The sequence below is a fragment of the Falco cherrug genome, chromosome 8 (assembly GCF_023634085.1).
Source record: "Falco cherrug isolate bFalChe1 chromosome 8, bFalChe1.pri, whole genome shotgun sequence".
NCBI classification, from domain to species: Eukaryota; Metazoa; Chordata; class Aves; order Falconiformes; family Falconidae; genus Falco; species Falco cherrug.
The window spans coordinates 14,102,424-14,126,302 of NC_073704.1; the positions used below are offsets into that span (position 1 = coordinate 14,102,424).

At 43.4% G+C, this 23,879-nt stretch overlaps 1 protein-coding gene across 5 annotated transcripts in view; it reads left to right on the top strand.

The window, feature by feature from the left end:
• PLEKHM3 (pleckstrin homology domain containing M3) overlaps window positions 1–23,879 on the top strand; it is a 120,824-nt gene that overhangs the window by 33,486 nt on the left and 63,459 nt on the right. For all 5 annotated transcript variants that reach the window (XR_008733701.1, XM_027798772.2, XM_027798770.2 and 2 more), the window contains 2 exons: window positions 9,732–9,877; window positions 15,976–16,169. Coding sequence is in view for 4 of the 5 variants with exons in the window: in XM_027798772.2 (XP_027654573.2) it covers window positions 9,732–9,877; window positions 15,976–16,169 (340 nt within the window). In the remaining variant the exon portion in view is untranslated. The remainder of the gene's footprint in view (window positions 1–9,731; window positions 9,878–15,975; window positions 16,170–23,879) is intronic.

Genomic DNA, 23,879 nt, shown 5'->3' on the forward strand with positions numbered 1-23,879 from the left:
GGTGCCTTCTGTCTTCATTTCCCTGCTTTCTCCATGTCTCCTCACTTGCCAGAAGGATAAATACTGCTATTAGGGCTCCACTGGCTTAGTTGGCTGAGCTGAATGAGAAGCCGAGGTTAGTAAATGGGCTATTTCCTGAGCTTGCCGCCCTGTCAAATTGAGCAGCAGGTGGAAAGCTGCTGGCTTTCAAGGAGTCATTCTGCCTCTAGTGCCGTGATCATGTGTGTAGATGGGGAACAGCCCAGCGCAACGTGCCCAGCTCGTGCAGCCTCTGCTCTAGCTCACCTAGTCTGGAACCATCCCCTACTGCAATAAACGTAAAGTTCTTTCCTTTTTTTTTTTTTTTTCTTCTCCCCCCCCCCCCCCCCTTCATGAGAAGGAAGTCTTTCCCTAATAGGTTGCAAGCCAGAAAGTGTGATTTTTAAAAAAAAAAAAAGGGAAAAAAATTAGCCAGGTACTATGTTGACTTGTTCAGCTTCTCGAAAAGCCATATAGTTGAAACTTCTCAAATCCAGATAGTTGAAAAGCAGGGGTGCTTCGTCCCTGAGTTTAGTAAATACAGTTTGTGAACTGTCATCACACCCAGCACCTATTGGTAGCATGTCACTGAAGTAAAAATCCTAGGGGACAAATCTTAGCAAATGTAGCACAATAATAAAATACCAGAAGGTCCTTTGGAAGGTTGTCAGCACTCTTGTCACATTTTTAGTCCCAAATAACAATTGTTGTTACCTGTCCAGGGCTTTTAGGATTGTGCTTTCTAAGTGCTATATGTATTTTGTGCTTGGTTTCATTTCAATTGATCTCTTTGTTCCAAGACTTCAGCAGCTTTTTGCCTTCCCTGTATTTGAGACTCTGTGAAGTCCCCTGGGAATGTGTTTTGCACTCTAAAGGTTTTATTGTTAAGTATCTTCGCTTTAGACCACAGTCTTCTAGTTTTGTATTTGACATTCAGGCCCAGTTTCTATTGATTCCGAAGTAAAACTTCCACTGCTGACAGTGGTATTTCTAAACTCTTACTCCTCCATGTCTAAAGTAGTATTTGGAAAATACGTGTCTAAAAAAGGCCCCTGACTTGTTGGGAGGAGTCGGGGGAAGGTTTGCAGACAAGGGTGACTTGAATTTGTGTAGCACAAAGTACTTAATTTGCAGTGGACCTACCTCTGTGTTTCAAAGGTTGCTGGTCCATGGTGCTTTGCCATGTGGCATCTTGTCTGGGGAAAGATCAGACCGCATGGTATCTCTCTTACTTGCTTGAGTTGATTAAACCTGTTATCAGCGATCACAGATGAGCATGACGTGATCACAGAAGCTATTTAATCTTCACTGGTAAGGTGAGTGAGCTCTTCAATACAGCTTTAAGATGCTTTGACTAGGGGGAATGGCAGCAAGAACTATTTTTTTTGTCTGAGCTGGTAGAAGTTAGATCCCTCACCTTCCTGGGATTTGGCCGTCACCTTTGCGGTGATGTTTTCCCCTTCATAGGATTTGGTTTGGAGTTGCCCTGCTGCTGCCCAGAAGAGCAGTTTAGATGAATACTTGGCCAGTTCAGTGCCTGTCCTGCCTGATGTGCACTTTGCAATCCTCAGTTGGTGTTTTACTGACTTCTTTGCCTCAGCCCTTCAGTCAGAACAGCTGACACAAATGTCTTGGCTGATGAATCTACATATTCCCCCTGTCAGATTTTAAGGGTGCCTGTGCTGCCTGTATGGGGATAGGTGACCCCATTGCTCTAATCTGCCTCTGTGAACAATCTGGAAGCTTTCAGTATGGTTTTTTTTTCCTTTTTCTTTTTTTCCATCACAAATAAAATATCTGTGCTTATTTCTTTTACTGTTAAGAGCTCAGTTCTGCTGTGTGTGAGTATGTCTCTACCCTCAGTGTAGGCTCTGTGTTTGTTGTTGGCTGTGCCATGTTTCTTCCTGGCTTGTGGGTGCTAGTTCCTCTGCCCCCAAAGAACTCTTGGTTGCTTGGGGGATTTTTTTGGTCCATTTATTGTGTGAAGCCAGGCTTGATGAATCTTTTGGCATAAAGTTTAAAGAAGAGAATGCCAAAACCAGGGAGTCTAAATGTCCAAGTCTCGCCTTTGTTGGGATGGAAAAAGCTACTGGAGAAAAGGAAGCATTTTCAGACCCCAAAACTCTTTAACACCTCCATCTCCAGTTCTTCTCTTGAGAACCCAGAGTTTCCTCATGAGTTGTGTTACAAGAGACAGCTTTACTTGTTGGGCTAGCATCTTTTAAATCAGTCAAGCCAGCTTTTACTAATAAAGGCCTTGCCTTTACAGAAAGGCACAGGCAGGAACTAGTTGCACACCACTTTCTGCAGTTACAATTTATACCAGGTCCCTGAGCTAGTTTGGGACATACCTGTTAATTTAGTTTCCTAGGAAACAAAGCTTATGTTATAATGCTGTTTGCTCACAGTTTTGCCCCTGCCCCATAAGATTTGAATCTACCTGACTGTTTTAACAAAATTTGGAAGAGGATAAATAGCAAAGGTTTGGGAATCTTAGAGGTTTCACAGAAGCTGGCATCATAGGGAGCCCCTCTTAATGTTGCTCTGGAAAAAAACCTGTGGTGTGCACTGTGCATTTGCTCAGCATCAGAGCATCTGTGCAGGTGTGCAGCCCTGGGAGACAAATACAGAAGGAAAATGGTTGCTTTAGGTCCACTACTGGAAAACCAGGGCATTTGTGTGTGTGTTGGCAGGGTTCCCCGCCTTCTGTTACGTCCCACAGCAGTGTATCATCAGCAAAACTATTGCATGTGGATCAGGTCAGGGGAAGTGTAAAAAGTTACAGAACAAACCACAGGCCAGCTGTGAGTCTGGCCTTCTACACTGTCACTAGACTCTGATACATAAACCGTGCTGTGTAAATCTGAACAGTGCCTGTGCCCAAGGTAGTGCTGTGGTAGTGATGTGTGACCAAGAAGAAATATAGCCAAACAGCATCGACAAAAAATACATAACCACACTTAACGCACAGTTCTTCCTCATGTTAAAAGGAGGTACCAAACCAGCTGTGTATTCAAACAGAGACAGAGCTGATTATTTGTAAGTACATTTAATAGTTGCTGTATCAAATAAATTAAACTTAGCAAACCAGATAGCCTTCAGTGTAGGTAAATGAGTGAGCAGTGCCAGGGATAAGTGGTCTTCAAACTAACTATGGAGCAGTAATGAAAACTGAGCTAAGCAGAGACTCTCTTTGCTAAAGGACCTGGCCACAGCTGAGGACACTGGCCCCAGTGTTTGCTCAGATCACACAGGTACCTGGTACGCTCTTTGCTGTTCTCTTGTTTACCTTATCAGTATGTAAAACCGAATAGGAGTGTAATAGACAGCAAGTTGCCCATGAGACAGCAGTATGTCCTTGTAGCCAAGAAGGCCGATGGCACCCTGGGGGGCATGAGGAGGAGCGAGGCCAGCAGGGTGAGGGAGCTGATCCTCCCCCTCTGCTCTGCCCTGGTGAGGCTCATCTGGAGTGCTGTGCCCGGTGCTGGGCTCCCCGGTTCGGGAGAGACAGGGAGCTGCTGCAGAGGGGCCGGCGGAGGCTACAGAGATGGTGGGGGGAGTGGGGCATCTCCCTGGTGAGGAAAGGCTGAGGGAGCCGGGCCTGTTCAGCCTGGAGAAGAGAAGGCTGAGAGGGATCTTACCAATGTACACAAATATCTTAAGGGCGAGTGTCGGGGGGATGGGGCCGGGCTCTTTTCACCAGTGCCCAGTGACAGGACAAGGGGCAACAGGCACAAACTGCAACACAAGAAGTGCCTCCTGAATACGGGGAAGCACTTCTTTGCCCTGAGGGTGACAGAGCGCTGGGGCTGGGACAGGCTGCCCAGGGAGGCTGTGGGGTCTCCTTCTCTGGAGACGTTAAAAACCCTCCTGGATGTGATTCTGTGCAACCTGGTGCAGGTGAACCTGCAGGGGTTGGACTAAACCATCTCCAGAGGTCCCTTCCAGCTCTGACCATTCTGTGATTCTGTAATCAACTGTAGGAATGGGAGTACCATTATTAATTATGCTCAAATTACCTACTTACTCCTAGCTGGCAGACTTCAAGAGCTGGCCCAGAGAGTGTGTTCAGTTCCCATTCCTGACTAAGAGCTGGCGAATTACTGAATCCTGCCAATAAGTCATTCCACAGGAGCTCCTATTCCCTGCTGTCAGGCAGCGCTTCAGAGTCTCAGCAAAGCAAAGCTGAACAGGTTTCCATTGACTCAGAACGGTTAGTCCATCCTTTGGAGTCTATTTAAAAAAAAAATAAGAAGAATCTGGGAGCTGGGGAATAGTGAGCTGTTCCTTATTTCTGGAGAAGCTGATCTAAATTATAATTAAAGTGGGATTTGTACATTGCTGCCATAAATAATGTGGGATTTGTATGTTACTTAGATAAAGTCTGTAAGAAGCTCACAAAAAAGTAGGCAAGGTAAGTAAAGTGTGGGACTTTGCTTGGAGGTTTATGAGTTTTTGATTATTTCTTTAGGAAGATAATTGCTTTGGAATAAAAGTAGTGCTGGGAAAAGGACCAAGTGTAATGCACATTCAAGCCTGGATAGGCATGAGGGGAAACTGAGCTGGTTTGTTAGTGTGTTTTCCTTGTGAGTTTGAGTTTTCCCATGGTGGAGCGAATTGGAATAGGTGCAGAAACACAAGGCCAGCAGCTGAAGTAATTCTCACCTTCTCTTTCTGATTGTGCTGAGCAGCTAGAGCAATGTTGTATGTCTGATTTAACACGCTGAAAATTCATTGCTTTGGTTCTCCTGCTTAGTCTGTTTTATGGCTTTATCAAGCTGAAAGCCTTTTGAAGTCTGTGGGTCATTTTCTTCATATTGTATGTTGTTTCTAAATGAATTAGCTTCTGAGCTAATCTGTCACAGATTTAATTATGGTACACAATCACGAGGGAGTTGCTTTTTCCTGATACTAAGCAAGGAACTTCACTGAATAAGGAGACCAGTTGTGTACTTAATTCTAATTTGGTCTTCCACTTTTTCTGTTTCACTGTGGAGCTACTCCAATCTCTTCCTACTGAAAGACTGAAGAAATAGGTATATGGATAAAAAGAGTACTTGTGTGTGTGTCTTCCTTGACCGTAAGAGTATGCAACACCCTGAAAGTGGCAGAAATGGTGTTTTCCACACTTTGCAGAAGAGGAATTGTATTCCAGTGTCATGGATTCCTCCTCCATACTATCCTCACCACCATCTTAAGTCAAGGAGAGAGACTTGTTACAACAACTTTTTAACCTAATCTTCCTGTGCTTCTTGCTTCCCAAAGTCTTAGCATTTGGAGATGAGCCTCTTGATGTTGATACTCTGCTCTGCTTACAGACATGTTGAGAGAAGTTCATCTGTACTCAGCAGCACTTTCCTGCTGCTATTTTTTCTAACCCCTATTTTCTTTGCTTGATTTCAAGGCTGTTTTGTTATATTTTCTGTGATGAAAGGTTTGAGATTACTCCTTCCCTCACTTTGCTAACAGTACACCTACAGCTACACTTATTCCCTCTGTAGCTTGCTCTATAACATTGTTTAGGTAGGGATGATTTGGGATACTAGGGAAATATTGCACTGTTCTCCTTGCTCTACGCTCAGGGTTTGCCAGACCTTTGTACAGATGTTATAGAAATAATATTCTGTGTGAGAGCATTAGGAATAGGTGAGAGAGGCTTGGTGAAAGTTGTGCTGTTTTTTACCCCCATCTGTGGAAGGTGCTCTCTAACCACAGGGAAGTAACAGTTTTCTCTGCAAACATGGAATGGTCCCTTTCCCCACCCTTAACTATTTATTGTGTTGTGTTACTGCCTCTGAGGTGGTCAGCTACATCTGACTATCTTGCTGGGAGGGGTGCCTAACAGTTTAAAGCCAGGAATCAGTACTAGCTTTGCTTCTGGTAAACATGATGGCAGGTTTATGTACCTGACCGTCCAGGTGCCAGATTTCCAAGAGCATTAAGCCACAAGCTATTTCTTCCTTCTCTTCTTTCTCTCTCACTCTTGCTTTCTTTTTTTCCATCTTTAAAAAAAAAAAAAAGTAGCATAAGTGGTCTATGCCACAGAAATATGTTTGTCACACTACATCGCTTTGAACTGCATAACATCAAAGAAAATCAGTGCTTTGATAACTTGATTTGAAAGGATTGTAGAAATAGCCATCATTATGAGTCACAACAGATAGGAATGGAAAAGATGGTGATTTTCAAACAGCAAAGCTTGCAAGGTAAGGGAGAATGTAAGGTAGGTGCCAGTGCTCCATTCTCATCTAAAATACAGCAACCTTGCAACTGTTTTGTAGCTTTACAGAATGTGATTTTACTTGAGGATATGGAGTGAGAAATAGTCTGTGTAAAAATGTGTTTCAGAGGAACAGGAAAACAAACATGGGCTCAGAGAAGGGCTGGGATAAGGGAGAAAGCAATGATGCTGCTTGGGTAGGAACTTCTTCCACTTTCCTCTCTTTATAAAACCACCCTTCCTGAAGGCAAGGGCATCCAGGATTGCTTGCTGAGATCCTCCTCACCCCAGAGACCTTTAGTTCTTATGGGCTGGACATAGGGAGGAGGAGGTGCACTTTGGTGCTTTGTCATTCCTCTCCTGAGGAAACTCACCCCATGGACTGGAATGAGTTTCTGGGTGCAAGAAATCAGGCCTTAAAATGATGACTTCTCAACTGCAAACGTTTTAGTTTAGGATGATGGCAATTCAAATTGGAATTTAGCTTATTCTTACCTTCAGTCTAATGGATAGGAGTTAGGGTACTGAGGCAAACTAAGCAGCCTGTGGAGTGGCAAGGAGCGCACAGTGGCAGTTAGGTGAAATCAGTGTGTCCTGTCCCCATCCCCATCCGCCAGATGAGTTGAGTGTTGGCTAGCGAGGAGTGTGGATGAAGGTTTCAGTGGCATTGAGTTAGGAAACTTCAGTCTCATTCAGACACAGCTTTACCACTAGTACTTCATCAGCTGGTCCAGTCACATTGAACTGGAGAATGCTACAAGTCACTTAGCAGTCTCTGTTTCATTCGATGTGAGGTGATGGCTGTATGTAATGAAAGCTAAAGTTGGAGCCAGTTGAGGTGTAAAGACAGATGCTTCAGTGCTTTTCAGTGATAGGGAATTCAAAGGCAACAAGTGAGGAGAAAGATTCAGACTCTTCATTTCTTTTAGCAAGGCTGGCACAGAAGAATGTGCTATACTGAGGTACTGCTAACACAAACATCCTCTCTGAGGGCTTGTTCCTGTTTAGCTTGGGAAAGAGGGATGCTCTGTTTTGTAGATCTCTTCATCTTGCTCCATGAGGAGTGGGCATACTTCTGTTTCCTTTACAGAGGGGCAAGATTTACCTCTGTTGTGCTTATAAAAACACAGGCTCCATAGCAACAGTTTGAGTACCTTCTGCAAGCATGTTCCAGTGCTACTAGTCAGATTAATTTCATGTCAGCCAAACAGGACTGGTATTTCATGTCTCTTTAGCTGATCAAAACCTTTACCTTTTATGTATGAATGCATTTTAAAAATTGAAAGAATAGTTTTATATGTACTACAGGGCACTGATACTGAGCTTACTACCAAGTATGCCTGCTGACTTCAACCATAACAGCATAGTGGAGCAGTACTGCATGGAAACACTTTTAACAGACTAGTCAGGAAACTGCCTTTTTGAAAAAAATACAGAAAAAAAGAAACAGAAAAGGAAAGACAGGAAAATGCATGCTTTGCACTGAGGGAAATACGAAGTTTTTGGCTTCTTTAAGTTCTGATCCCAAGCCACAGTCATAGATCACCTGTTTTTTTGTAACACACTGCTGAATTACCTGAATTGACTTTACCCTTATAAAAGGCATACCTGCATTCTTTCTGCCCAAAAAATGTTGCTTTCCAAAAAGTTTTGCTAAAATTTACTGTACAAGAATTATTTCTATAGTGGTAATAGTTTACAGTCATAATGTCTGGGTTTTCTGCTTGATTATTAGCTAAGGTGAGATCACATTTTTGCATTATGTACGTTGAATTATACCACTTGACATACATGCTTGTACTTACGCTCTGATTTTATGGATGGTAAAGGAGAAGACACTATATGAGTAGCTCTTTCATCAGCTGACCTGTTGATATATTTGCCTTTTTCAACTGCATATCCTCACTTCAGAAAAAGGGAAGGGTGAGAGAGATGGAGACAGAACAGGTTCCACACTGATTCACTTAATAGTGTGAAATCAATGGCCAAATGGCTCTGGAGTGTGGAAGAGGAGGAAGTGAACTAATTGTGTGGTCAGGTTATTGTAATTGTTTTGATTAGAGCAGAGGGGACATGGTAGCATCAGCTAATGGGGAGAAGGAGGAGTTTGATTAATGCCTAGAGTAGTTGAACTGTAAACTCTCCTCAAGTCAGGGTAACTTCTACTGGGGAAAAAAGATGCTCTCAGTGAGAGAAGTTACATAGTTACAATAAACAAAATCAGTTATACTGACAAAAGCAGTCAGTCAGTTGACTTCTGCCTGAAAAACTCTCTTTAACCAATACTTTTGCTGTGAAAGTGATGTACAAGGATTCCGCTAATCAGCATTACTAACCAGCTCCAGTGGAGATCGTCTGAGCATACAGCACATGCTGGAGTGGGGCTCTGGTGCTAATTGTGTCTGTAGCTGTAAATGTCATACAAGGACACTAGCATTTGAAGGAAAAGCAGAAACACTGTCATGTGTGCTGTTTCAAAGAGGTGTTAATAACCATAGATATCTCATTGTATCTTATCCAAACATTTTTAGCCTCACTTCCTGAGCAGGTTGCTTAATGGGACTGTGCTGTCTGTCTTCAACCCTCCACTCTACTATTTGAACCTGTTGGTTCGTTTTAGTCACAGTTGAGAGAAAGACAGGGGTGTCAAATACGTGGAGTTTCGATGTGTTTCGTGAAAACAGGTGGTCAGGTGAAGAAGAGCTCTGCATTAGTTCTTTCCAACTAAAGCAGCAGTTTTTGAATGCATTGTTTTATCCTAGGGACTCCATACAGGAGGGCATGGGAAGACGCAAGGGATCCAGCTGTGAAAAAAGTATCAGGCAGACCTCAGACTGTGTAAGACCCAGAGTAATCCAATTGTAAGGAAAAAACCCCAACCAACCTGCAGGAAACTGAGCTGTGTCACTACTGCTAGTCAAGGACTACTCATTCTCGATGTGACTGCTGCTCACAGTTATTATTCATGGTCTGACTGTCATTTGCCTTGGCTGTGCTAATGTGGCTGAATCCTACCTGCCAAGTCAGCATCCCTTCTGGCTGTCAGCAGGAGCTGGCTTGCATTCCTCCAAGCAGCCAGTGTTGGCCTGTTCCATTGTGGGGAAAATGGGAGCTTTCTGGAGCAAGCACACAGTACTTCCGTGGTCTGTTATTTTTTGTCTAAGCTGCAGGTCATGGTTTTCAGACAGCCATGGCTTTTAAATGCCCAGTGTCTCAGAGTTGGTCTTCTCCCTTTGTTTATTAAGAAATGCTAAGTATTCTTTGACTGCTTTCTGAACTCTCTGTCATAGATGCCCAAGTTAGTTTATGCTTGTTCAGTGCTAGTTCAAGAATACTGATATCTATTCCTCTGTTTTTTAGGGAATGAGGAATGGCGCATTGGTAAAATAAATACAATTTAAAATGGTAGAATAACTACTTTTCTTACTGCATCTGAGTGTGTACCTCTGGCATGATGTACAAATCCAGACTTTTTCCTCTCACTCTTCTCTAGGCTGTCAGCGCTCCATAGGCTTGTCCAATGGGAAAGCCAAGGTGTGCAGCTACAGTGGATGGTATTACTGCAGCACCTGCCATGTGGATGACAGCTTCCTCATCCCTGCACGACTGGTTCATAATTGGGATACTTCCAAATACAAGGTAATCTCGCTGTAGGTTGGCTTGCTAGCAAGTCAGCTGAATTGCCCTTCAGATAGAAGCACAGACATGGTAACAGGTTGAAGGTTACAGGCATTAACTGCTAATACTGTCATCTTTGTCCCTCTGGCCAGAATAAGCCATGCTCTATCAACAAGACAGATGTTTTCATCACAATTTCCTTAGCCAGGCCTACGACATTCCTCCGCAAAAGTAGCCATACTCTTTCTTGGTGACATCTTTTCCGTCATTGCTTATCTGGCTGTTCAAGAGACAGGGAGGGACAGAACACTGAAGCCTTTCTTTTAACTCTAATCTTTGCAATTATTGGGCACTTGAGGAGTACCTGTTTCATGAGTGCTAGGGACTATGGATTGCCGCTGCTTGGTGATGGAGGCTCAGTTGTGGAAATGCCCCCAGGAAACAAGCGTACCCACATGTGGTGTTTGCAAGGCCCGGTATGTCCTGTCTCTTGGCACGAACATTTCAAGCACACTCGAAGTACACTGCTATAGTACTTGTTTGGACCAGACAACCAAAAGTAACACAAAGAGAAAATTCTACAGCTGTTCACTTGCCACACAAGCAGCTTTTCTAAAACTTCCGTAATCTGCTGTTTGCTGCTGCCTTGGCTGCTGGTTACTAGATAGGGTCAACTGATTACATGCCTTAAAGCATTATGCCAGCAAACACGGTAGCAGTGTTGTTTTGCTATCTTGGGGAACATACGCTGAAACAATAACAAACTCATAAGGAATCCAGACCATGCTAGAGCTTCAGACCTAGCAGCCACTGTTAGGAGAGGCTGTTTGATGTTTTGTGTCTGTGAATATTATTATTATGGGCTATTTGAGAAGGAAAAACCACGAGTACATGCCCTATTAGAGGAAAAGCAGCTCTCTTGAAGAAGAAAATTTGTCAGATGGGGAGATTATTAAAAGGTAGCCAGAGCCTGCCATCAGGAAAATGATAGTCTGGCGCCATGAAATGCAAGATTCTTTGGAGTTACGATGTTCCTACATGTGGAGACACTCCCCCCCCTCCCCCTTTTTCCTAGAAGCTAGGGATAAATATTTAAGATTTCTTTCTTTGAATGCTTTTACAAAGGACTAAACTTGCTCGCCTATGGTAGTATAGTTAGACCTGATATGGGGCAAGTGGATGGTAAGGCAAAGAGCTGTCAGTAATACTGCCGTGAAAACAAACTGTTTTGTTTTCTAAACCTGCAGGGTGAAAACTGTGGTCTATGCTCAGTTTCCTGTGGTCTTGGTATAGGCAGCTGAGGCACAAAAATAAATGGGACTTTCAAGCTTAAGCATTTATTGAAGGCTTAATCTACTGTAATCTCACTTTAATAGTGAGAATTTACTAATTTGCACTTTTTGTAAACAGGCAGAACAACTGTGATGTGGCTTGGGAGCACAAGCAGATTCTGTGCAGATACCTTACCAGTCTCTGTGCCAAAGTGCTCAGAGGGGTGGATTTAAGAAAGGAACACCATCCCTTGGGCAGAGCACTGCAGCATCCCCAGCTACTAGAGCAGAGACTAAGGCAGGGAGGGAGGGTGAAGAAGACTTCATGTGCCGCAGTGGCACTGTAACAACTGAGCTATCGGTGGTTGGTTCTCTTCAGTTCCATCCCATGCATGTATAGCATTAAAATAACAAGTAGTTCTTCTTACTTTTGTGAAACCTTTGGGGTTTCCCCCTTTCTGGTCAATTCTGCATACATATGCTTTTATTTCTGTCCCTGCTATACCTCCATAGGAACTAAGCGGCACTTTTTTGAGGCAGAACACATACTGCCTGCACTTCTACATCTGCATTTCCTTTCTCCATTTAGAGGTAAGGTCTGATACTTCTTCGGAATGGTCTAAAAGGCAGCTTAGTGCTGGCTGCTGCACTTAATAGTTACAATGAAACTACACTGAATCCTTGGTAGTGTATTGATTCAACCTGCTGATTTGGCAAAGACAGATACCTTGTCCCACTTTCTTGTGGCGAACTGTGTCCAATTCTGGGCTCACCAGTTGAGGAAAGACAGGGAACTGCTGCAGAGGGGCCAGCAGAGGGCCACAGAGATGATGGGGGGAGTGGGGCATCTCCCTGGTGAGGAAAGGCTGAGGGAGCCGGGCCTGTTCAGCCTGGAGAAGAGAAGGCTGAGAGGGATCTTACCAATGTACACAAATATCTTAAGGGCGAGTGTCGGGGGGATGGGGCCGGGCTCTTTTCAGCAGTGCCCAGTAACAGGACAAGGGGCAATGGGCACAAACTGCAACACAAGAAGTTCCTCCTGAATACGGGGAAGCACTTCTTTACCCTGAGGGTGACAGCGCTGGGACAGGCTGCCCAGGGAGGCTGTGGGGTCTCCTTCTCTGGAGACATTAAAAACCCTCCTGGATGTGATTCTGTGCAACCTGCTGTAGGTGAACCTGCTTTAGCAGGGGGTTGTTGGACCGGATGATCTCCAGAGGTCCCTTCCAACCCCGAGCATTCTGTGATCTTGGGAGTAATAATTTTCTTTGGGCTCATTTTTGAAGGAAGATCACTTTGATTTGTTAGCATTTCACCTCCTGTGATTGGCCAGCATGCCCACAGAAAGCTGTGCAGCAGCATTCCAAAATGAAGCTAAACAACAAAGCTTCTCCTAAATGCACAGCCCTGCCCCTCACAGGTACCTCAGCAATGCCTGCAAGTGGAGCTTCTCCGGTGGGGGTATTTGCTCCTGGCAAGACTCATAGCATACCCCAGAGAGGTCCTGCAGGAAATAAGCACATACCACATTTGATGGTCAGAACTGAAACAAGGCTTCAGTTTTCAAAAGCTTGTGTTTCACACAGCCTGAAACATGCCTGTCAGTCCACCAAATGGAAGCAAAGTGAATTAAGAGTTTGACAGCCTGCACTTTTTCCTGCCTGCTGCCTTTTCCCTGCATCTGCAGGGGTTTCTGGGGTCTGTCCTGCCTGTCTCTGGCACAGCAAGCAACAATAGGTACTCTACAATGTGAGCTTTTATCATGGTACAGTGTAATTGAACATGTTACATTTCTTTTCTGTTTCATGGACTCCTAGATATTTGAGCAGCTGTGGTAAACTTTCCTCAGTTAAGTAAGTTTTGCAAATGGAGAGGTTCTTGTCCACTTTTGGCAAGACGAGTCATGAAAAAACAGAAGCAGTAGAAATCTGTGGGATTGTGTCTTCCCATACCCAGGATCTTGAAAAACAACAATGCACTTAACACCTGAAAGCACATGGGTAGGAGAAGAAAAATCCCCTTGACTGCAATAAAAGCTTTTTGAAAGGACTTGGCAGTTAGGCAGGCATGTTTCTTCTGTCATAACTGAAGCAGCAGTTAAGTCCCCCAGTTCACTTTTTTTTTTTTCTCCTGTCTTACTACTGTTCTCATACTTGTGTTTTTCTCGTGTTTGTGTGAAGGGAAAAGAAAAGAGGCAATCTTGTGAACACCCTTCCCCTTTCCTTTACTTAGACCAACTGTTTTCTCCATTTGCACGCAAAAACCAGTAAGTATTGCACTCTGGTTCAGGTGGCTTCCAGCTTGTGCAAAATGCCAGACAAACACAGAAGGAAAGGAACTCCTTGTGCCAGAAGGCTTCAAGGGAGGCTGACTTCTGATAGATTGAATTCTGAACTGTTAGGTTTTCAGCCTCTAAAAAAGAAAGGTCTGGAAATGTTAGCATCTGTCCTTGTATGACATTTCAAGCTAAAACCCTGTTGCACTTTGCATCTTCTCACTCCTTCTGGCTTGTTTAATAGGATTGTCTAATCTGTCCAGTGAAACTGGGGGACTGTGAGTACCCTAGTACATGTACTAGATTGTTGGCTGGTAGCAAGCTGAATTGTTATGGCTGCCTGACCCTTCTCATTATAAGACTGCATTTCAGCTTCTTGTAACTTTGCTATGGTTGGCAATGTGAGTTAATGTTTTACGTGACTTGTGTGCCTGTGTCAGGCATGCAGAGTGAACCGACACCTTCCTGTCAGCCAGTGATGCTGGGCGAAGCTACTTTTCCTGCAGGTACATTGTATTGGCAAGGAGAGAGAAAGGTTTGCTTTGCTCCTCTCTCCTTAAAGGCTGCATTTACCATGCAGTGCCAGAGCTGCACAGTAATACTTTGGCATCATAGTGCACATGTATTGCAGATTCACTCAGGTGACCTCAATTCTGGCATTCTTTTGTTTCTATACTCTTAATGTTGTAGTCCCAGGAGGGTTGTCCTATACAGGGTATAAGTGTCCACAGGTGTGAGTGTAGTACTATAGAGTAATCGTCCTCTGGTTCCTGAGGCAGCAGGGCAGGTGGATGAGGAACCCATCGCTTTGGCAGGGATTTAAAGCAAGGACGTAAGAGTACAAAGACATCACCTCCCACCAGGTCCTCCTGGTGGGAGGTGCTAGTCACTGTACCAAGTATTCGTGTGCCCCCTAGGGAATCAACGAATATGTGGCTTAATTTGCACATCGGTGGAAGAGGAATAATATTTACTATAGATACAGCGTTGTCAGGGGATTGCTGAGATATTACCGCTGAATAGTTTAATGATTGTAAAAACAGGTTGTTTAACTGTAGTCTCTTTTGTGCGCTGCAGTTAGCATGTCTAATAAAACATCAACATTGCTAGTGTTAGAAAACTTGACATATTTGCAGTTTGTAGAGTTTTGTTCTACAAAATCCAAGTTGCCTGTGTTGCTCCTCACACAGCATGTTACCTGTGCTTCCATTCAGTAGCACAGTTCCTTGTATGTGCATTATTAAAAAAAAAAAAAGGAGGGGTGTGGGGAGAAAAAAAGAGAAATGAGTGAGGTATTTAATACAGGTAGGTGAGATATTGAATACAGCTTCAGGGCATGGGAAACCTGTGGAGTTATGGTGTGCTGTATTTAAAATTACATGCTGTGTTACCTGTGTAGTTATTGGTGGGAAGGCTGGCTTTTGCATTATTTCTTATATTTTTATTGTGCATTGTGGAAAGGTTACACTTGGAGCTCGCTTTCCCTGCAAGTACCTAGTGACTTCTGTAACTTGTGCTGGTTTCAGAAGTGGTGCTATTTGTAAGGATGTATATTGCTTTTCCCTTCTTCCTACCTTAATGCACCGGAAGGGAAATAACATCCTAAATCTCAAGAGGCTATGGTGTGCCCTTCTCCCTTTGTTAGCCTAATTCATGCCTCCCTCAACTCAGTGTAAACACTGATTTAAAGGTCCAGGAGGACTAATTGAATTGTGGAAGGAATAGCATTTCTATAGCACAGTTTCAAGTGATTTCCAGCTCATTTCAGATAATCCCATCTTCTCTTTTCCAGCTGTGATAAAATGCAGAAATAAGGAATGAGAGGGAATTTGGCCTTCTCACCTCAGAAACAGGAGTGTCTTTTCTAGTGGGAACAAAAGTCCCATTACTTTGTCTAGGTTACAGTACCTCTTTGCAGGTGGGGGTATAACACAGCACAAATTTCTCACAGATGAAACACTGGGAGTAAGCAATACCAGTAAAATTCAACTTTATTTATCTGTATTTTTAAAAAAAACACAACAGTTTGATAGATGTGTTTCTGATTATTTTCTTTTTATATAATTTTAACCATATTTGCTGAGCATGAAACAAATGGGAGCAATACTCTACACTGGAGTTCTGTACCCTGGGATAGTACAATGTGATTGGATTTGCAGTGTTTATGTTTCCTTTTATAATGTTGTGCTTTGGCACGTAGCTAATCACTTGCTTCTTGCCAAAAAGAAAACAGCAAACAGAAAAATATTAACAGGGAATAAACTTGGTAATCAGTGTTTAGACTTGAAAAACATGTAGTAAGGATGTTAGCCTGCAGTGAAAACATGTGTGGCTGCAGATATCGCTGTACTTTGGGTAAGTAAGTAATTATCTCATACACTCAACTTGGATGGGCATGATGAAGTTTGACTTGGCTATAAGTAGAGACAGCTGGATCTCTCTCAGCTCTGTCTTCATTTGTAATTGGTAACAGAGTTAAGTTTTCAGATGCAGAGAATAGCTCACATCACAGAGGGAAAGATTGCTTAGGAAGAGCTGGGAGGAAAGCCTAGCTAAACTGCTTTATTTTTCAGGTGTCAAAGCAAGCCAAAGAGTTCCTGGAATATGTTTATGAGGAGCCATTGATTGATATCCAGCAGGAAAACCCCATGTTGTACAAGCATGCTGAACCTCTGGCAACTGTTGTCCGCCTGAGACAGCAGCTAAAATCTCTCCGAGCCTATTTGTTCAGCTGCAGAGCAGCAGTGGCTGAAGATCTGCGTAGAAGGTAAGAACCACAAGGATGTAGTTTCCTTGTCACATTGCTTTTCTCTTTTTTTTTTTTTTGTCACAATCTGCTTCTGAAGGTGTGACCTTATTGTGCTTGTATCTTGTGTCTGACTTCCCTGGGCAGCTGGGTTGTCTGCTTCCAGAGAAAATGGTTTTATAGGGTTTGAATACCTGAAATTGTTCTTGGCAACTATTAGCCCAGGGGTCACACGTTGTGGTAAGCATCTTTTATTCTTCCTCAGTCCTCAGGCTTCCTGGCTGTGCGTGAGTATTTTCAGTCAGGTGTAATAACTTATGCTCCCTGCCATGGCATCACAGTGTGGTAGTCACTGTTGGGACCTTTGAAACACCTCACTGTATGGCAAAGCATGAGAGAGGCCAGAGCCACCCACCTGTCCAGCACTTCTGCCCTCTTCTGTGACATGATCTCACACAAAGGCAGGGGCCAGATGTAGTCCACTGGTATGTGACCCAGCATATGATTTATGACACCAGAGCAATTGTGCTCTTGCTCAGCCACTATCCTTTCCATCCATGACATGGCTGCGCTGAGCATTTTGTTTATTGGAAAATACATGATTACAGCACAGCAGAAGATGTTTCATATAAAACAGTAGTTTTATTAAAAATGAACTTCATTTTAAAAGGGCTGTATCTTAAGTCTATCCAGCTGCTGCTGCATTTTTCTAACAAGCTAAAAATGAATAATCTTGAAACCATCAAACCACAGTTGTGACCTTAAAAAAGCCAAGTTACTTGTGTTGTGGATCTCCTCAAGAGAGGGGGAGATGTCTGTGCCCATGCTGTACTGTGAGGTGAGTGGCTTCAGGCAGACGCAGCTGACCTGATGGTAAATGCATCTGTAAGCATTTGTATACCCAAGTTTGTACGTAAGACAAGACTGCAAATAGGAAAGCCTCTGCTTTGAAATTATGAGCTGCCAAAGGGCAAGAAAGCAAGTGGTAACAGTGCCTGTATTTTGAGCATGGTGGTTTTAGGGATGGGGGACCTGAATTCTCTGGGAGGGAGAGGAGGCTTGCACTAGTGCCTTTATCCCAGGTAAGGAGTGAGACAGTATGCTATTTGGTATATAACCTATGTCACTGCTTTGATGAATTACCTCTTAACAACTAAGAGAAGGATACAGCAGCAGGTTTCTGGAGAGCACTACTGAGTTCTTGTGGCAGGGACATTGTGTGTTACTATGAGTTTGTGTCTTACTATCCAGTTCCTGTTATTTGATAGGGCAGGTTACAGCATTTTAAAAACTGGGATTATTTTTCTTCTGTTCTAGAGGATGGTATTATCTTGCAGAGCTTTTTTGCTGTTCAGCTACAATAACTTTTCCTGCGCCATCCTCTTCAATTGCAATAAAACTAGAAGGGGAATAAGGTTTGTGAAGGCTGCTGTTCAGAATAAATGGCAGAAAAGAAATTATGCTTTCTGATTAATGCTGAAGAAAAGAACACCCTGATTAAGATAGACAGGAGGAGGCACAAGACTGAATGGACTTGGGTAAGAAAGTGAAAGAAGAGAGATCAAAGGAGGCCTAAGTAGAGAAATGAATGGACTAGAGACAAAGGATGAGGGAAAGCCAGGAGAAGGAGGAGATTCAAAGAGAGAAGGGATCTCAGGAAATTAAGAGTTAATGAAGAAAACAGGACAAAAGGGGAGCCCCAAAACCTGCTTCCAAAAAGGACAGATGACGAGTGCTGAGAAAATGGAGAGAAGAGAGAATGGAGAAAATTTAGCACAGAAATGTGTGCCATGGTCTTCTCTTGGGGCAGGGAGGAGAGAGGAAAACCTGCCTGTATCAAAATGAAACACCCAGAATGGCAGAAGGGGAAACTGGGAAGTAGTCCAATGGTCCGTTTTCTTATCCATGAGTTCCTTCATACTGTCTTCAAGTAAAGCTCTCTGTGGTGGAGAGGAGGACCCCAGCCGAAGAAGAGTTTGGTTTTGTACTAGGGGAAGGATCTCCAGTTTGGTAGGACTTGTTAAAAGGGCTGTGAAAGCCACTGAAGGAATGTACAAAACACATCTTAGATTCTAGCTCCTTCTTGGTCTGTGAAGGCTCTGTCAGGGTGGGTTTGGTGCTCAGTTGTGCCCTCATATCTCCTCTAAGAAGTCTGCAGAGATGGAAAGGAGGCAAAGTTCTTTTCCCAGGATTTATTCCTTGCTCAAAACAGTCCCAATGGCTTTGTTTTCTGCATCTGTTATCCCCGGTGCAGACATTCACTGTCAATGTGATTGCTTTATAGATCACAGCTGAAAATTAAACAAAGAAAATACGTGATTTAAATTTCCCTTTGGCTCATCACGTGGGCAAGTTACAAAAAAAGGAGGAGTTAAAACAGTACAGTGAGACAGCATTCCTAAATTTAGTACTGTTTGCTAGTTAGAAATGAAAGACTGGGGGAGAGAATCTGGTTATCAGTCCTGCTCTAAAAACATTCTTTTTTCTGCTTGGTCTTTACCTTAGTATGTGAATGACTATTAATCACAAGAAAGTGAACACTGCATCTTGAAGACCTGTCAGACCCATATAAACAGACTGAAACAAACTGTTAATATTGCTGTCTAGGGAGAACTAAAAACAGTCTGATTAATTGTATTGGCACCTTGCTGCCTTTGGGACACTGATAGAGCCTGCCTTATTAGGGAAAAGCAGATCACTCTGAGATTTCTTTTATTAATGCTATTTGCATTATCATCATCTTTAAATCTATACCTTGCCCTTGAACCCAGATCACAAAATGAAGATGGGAATGAAGTTGGAAACTGTTGGTGTCCTCCGGGAAGACAAAACTGTTTACAGTGCTTGCAAGTCACTTTTTCTGAAGAATTCCAGATGGCTATAAACCAGGTTAGCTCAGGATCCAGTTGGCATAAATGTGGAAATGTTATTTATAATGCTTCGTGTGCATGGATTAGGTACTTGGGAACTTTGAAACTTGGCATCTAGCAGAGAACTCAGGGCTGAACCACATTGTGAACTTTGAAGAAGAAAGTGACTAAGTAGAAAGAGAGGAATTAAAAAGGAAGGAAGAAAGGAAAAGAAGTGGAAGAAATCCTGAAAGTAGCTAGAAAGCTTACAATAAAAGTGGTCTTCATCAGTTATAATGATTTATTCTCACCTATTGCTCCACTGGATTCTAAGTTCTTTTTATATTTGCAAGGAACTCCAACACGGCTGGGAGGAGAAATAAGGCCCTCCACCTGTGCGAATCAGCAGCATTCCTCTGCCATTAGCTGAGACTCCAAGCCTGTTGCTGAGCTCCCTGTTTTACCAGGGACCTTGTTACGCCCAATTTGCTGTGGCTGTCACCTCAGTATTGCAACAGACATAATTTGCCTCAGATGTCTTTACTCAACAAGTTCTTGCTTGTTTTGGTTGCCTTGCTTGTGTGGACAGGATTCAGGCAGAAATATACAAGACCAAAACCTAGAGCCAACTTAACATTAGTGCAAGTGGAGCTGTACAGGTCCCACCAAGACCTGCAGATTAGGGATGATGAATGAATGGCACAGACAAGCAGGATGGAGCCAGTAAAACTGATAGCTGGGAAAGAGTGAGAATCTCCAAGTCCATTAAATAATGAGGTTATTCTGTAAATCTGCAAGTTTTATTCTGGTTTTGCTTTTTTCCTTTTATCTCTAGACGTAAGACAGACTAACAGTGTGTCCATATGCCACAGCCTGTTTTCCTCTGTTCTTGTCATGGTTGAAGGCTTTTCAGGTCAAGGAACTGTCAGAATGATTTTTTGAGCAATCTTCAGGCACCTCCATATCTACTCTAGGGTAGGCTAACCCAAGTCAGCCTTGGAACTCTCTCTGGGCTCTCTTCTCTCTCAGCCAGCTATACACCTAAACTTGGAGTTCAGGTGTTGCTAGCTCAGATATTTTAGACAGATGGCAGTGACACAAGGTAAATGTTCTGCAGCACATTCCCCTATACATTAGTGCTCATTGCAGTGCCCTCACTCTTTAAGTAAATCTTCTGAATGGTGGTGAGAAATTATATGGAAAAACTTCCATCTTGTTACTCATCTCTGTTGTCTGCCAGCTCCAGAACAGCAATACATGAATTTTACCCTAGCAAAACACCAGTGCTGCATACATTACTTAGCATCTTACAGGAAGACCAAATTAGAGCTTGCTGTTGCAGCAGGAGGTTGAACGTACACCTCCAGTGCCACAGATGTATGGTCCTGGCTGAGCCTGGCAGTCTGTCAGCATGATGCAAAACAAGCCTGAGGCTGCACCTGGAACACCGTGTTCAGTTTTGGGCTCCTCACTTCAAGAAAGACATTGAGGTGCTGGACCATGTCCAGGGACAGGCAACAAAGCTGGTGAGGGGTCTGGAGCACAAGTCGTATGAGGAGCAGCTGAGGGAACTGGGGTTGTTCAGCCTGGAGAGGAGGAGGCTCAGGGGGAACCTTACTGCTCTCTACAGCTACCTACAAGGAGGTCGTAGGCAGGTGGGGGTCGGTCTCTTCTCCTAAGTAACAAGTGATAGGGGAAGAGGAAACAGCCTCAAGTTACAGCAGGAAATGTTGAGATTGGATACTAGGAAAATTTTTTTCACTGAAAGGGTGTTCAAGCATTGAAACAGCTGCCCAGGAATCCTTGCAATTGCTTAAAAAACACACAGATGTGTTGCTTAGGGACATGGTTTAGTGATGGACCTGGCAGTGCTGGGTTAATGTTGGACCTGATGTGTCTTTTCCAACCTGAATGATTCTAAGCCCAAATTCAGTTAACGCCGAACAACAGAGTCCTGTCATTGCCTACAGTGTGGGGCCTTAGGCATACCACTTCTGACACAGGAGCAGATGACTTTCAAAATATTTGTGTGGCAATTGGGGAGCCTGTCTAAACACATCACAGGAATCCTGATTGATCTTATGCAATCACTATACCACCAAATACCTCACGTATGTGAAGCTGGGACTATGTCATCTTTCAGACCAAGGACAAGAGAAGGTCATTAAGTCACGCTCAGACTGTCAAAGGAGACTGTTTCCTCCATTTTCTTAGCAATGCGTAGGCCATTTGGAAAGTGGAAAATCCTAAAGTGGGAGAACAAAGACATATCTCGTGAAAGCAGTAGACTGCAAAAAGAAAGTTTAAGCAGGAAAGGAACAGAAGGGTGTGGATTCATAGCACCCAGGGCTCTGAGTTAATGGCAAGACCAAGAGAAGAAGATTTGTTGCACAGGTGATTGGAAAGACTGTGAGAGAGAAACTCATTCAAAGAGGGTATCTGGCTATCCCGAGAGGATCCGGTGTTAAGACCAAACAACAACCTAAAGTGATGAAAGGTGAGAAAATAAATGCAGAGATGGCACGAGCCATTTGTTGTTTTATATAGATGCTGCATGTGTGTAGTCATTGCGGTAGCTGAAATAAAGCATGCCTGTTGATGGGGCTCTTAGAAACAGACCACCTCTTTGCACCAGCTCTTGTGTCTTTTTGAAGAAGTAGCTGTGTATGCAGGGTCCTTGCAAGTTAGCATCTTAAAAAGCGTTTGGCTAAGGCTCTAGGGGATGGAGTTAAGGTGGACTTTGAGCTTTCATTCCAACTAGGGATAACAAACCGAGCTGGAGCAGCAAGACCTGTGCCAGAGCAGCCAGGGTGGAGGCAGTGCTGCTGTCTGTTCAAGCCAAGGGATGGTTAAAAGCACAAGCCAGTGTTCTACCATGGTAAACATCCAGCTGAGGAGCATGCCAGGGTATATACAATACATTTTCCAGAGGACGGGTGGGTCTTTCAGTTCATGTTAGCATTTTCTGGTCTAGGAGCACACTTGCATCTTCTTGTCAAATAGATCAGTAATACTGGACATCTTTCAAAATGGTGGTTTCCATTCACTTTTTGAGACTAGATTGCTTTAAAAAAACATAATGATTTAAAAAGAGGTTCCCATTAGATCTAGACACGATGTTAAATCTGACTTGTGCCATTTTTATCACTGTGTTTTTATATCAGAACTTCCAGCAGCAAACTGCAAGGGTTCAGAAGTGCCTGACAAAAAGAGAGCATTTTCTTACTCTTCACTTCAAGTTATAAGCTGTTTTGATTTCAAAATGAAACTGTGTGCCTCTAATTCTCTGCATCCTGCTTTTAGTAACAGCGGTACTTGATTCCTGAGTTTGATATGTAGTAATTCTTGTCTTTCACAATGTTACCGTAACCTTGCTCAAGTAACCACAGAGGAGAGTTAATGTGTACTGCATTTTAGCTGAAAGTTTATGTCCTCGTTCAGGATTGCTGGTGGATGATAAGAGTAACTGTTTTAACATAGGGGTGCTCATGGGGAATTTCATAACAACATGAAACAGTAACTTACCTGGACACGCTTGCTAATAATTCTAGCACTTAATGCGGACTGAGAATATGTGGGAATGTCTGCTCCTAGAACATAACCAGAAGAGTGTTTGTACCTCACGAATGTGAAATGGTTTACAAAAGCTTTTTTAGCCAAACCCATAGAATTAGAAAAAAATCACTAATGTGGTATAATACCACATGAATTAAATAAGTAGCGTTTTGGTTTAATTCGTTAATTTATTACTACTTTTTTGACTTCCAAGTTGTTGGGTTTCCCAAGGCTCAACTTACTCGAGTAACTTACTTCTGCTGGAAAGTTGGGGTTCTCCTCGCCCAACATACTTCTGTTAATTTCCAAGGAAATACAAAATCAAAAGCTTGACTAAAACTATAAGAATGAGCAACACTGGAAAAAATCCTACCTTTCCCCCTCGCCTCTGGTGCTGTTATCTACCTTAAATTAACAGATTCCGTGTCAAATGAATTGCAAGAGAAAACTTAGGAAGAGATGTTATGTACCCTGCTACATATATTTGGGGTAGCTGGCAGTTTGCTGATCCCCCTCCATACTTTTAAAATCAAGTAGTAACTCAGAAAGATGTGAGCTCCTGTCAGTGGGATCAGAGATCCTCTTGCCCTGTGTCTAGGGGGCGGAAAAACTGTGGGAGCAGCAGTAAGCAGCATGCGCTTGCCTTCCAGCTGCTTTAGTTTGCAGCGTGGTGCAGTAGTGTAAAAGTAAATTGGTGGTGGTGTAAGTCACGGTGCCAGGGTATGAACTGTGCCGGTGCCTGGGTACCTGTGGTGCTGTGCCAGCTGTGGGTGTAGCAGCTTCCTCAGAGGGGTGGAGAGGACGTGTGAGTGTGGCTGCGTGTTAGACTGGTGCATCTGCGTCTCCCGTGAGTCAGAGCTCAGTCATACAATTCTCAGCCTGGTCAAACAAGACACTCCTGGCTGGCACATGAAATCGCGGTGCCAGCTTCCCCCCCCCGCTCCCCTCCCGTCCTAGGTTTCAACAGGCGTTTTGGTACAAAAGAGACTTGGTTGTGCCCACCTGCCAGCTAACTTGGTTTCTTTTGATTGCGCTGTAAAAAGAAGAGTTCGCTCTGCTTATCACGTTTGTACTTTGGTTATAGTGTCAGGCTTGGGCAGATTAATTGGTTGTAGCTTTAGCAGAGCTGTCAGGGTATTTAACCCATTGGAGAAAAATTACCTGAGCTGATGATGAACAGGCTTTAAATGCAGAGCAATTACTTAGTGCTAACAAAGCACCATGACTACGCACTTTGTCCACATGCAAAAAGCAAAGTCTTATCGGTGGTTCTGTTTGCAGGAGGACACTAAAAGATAACCTTTGTTTGTGCAAATACTTACTTGAT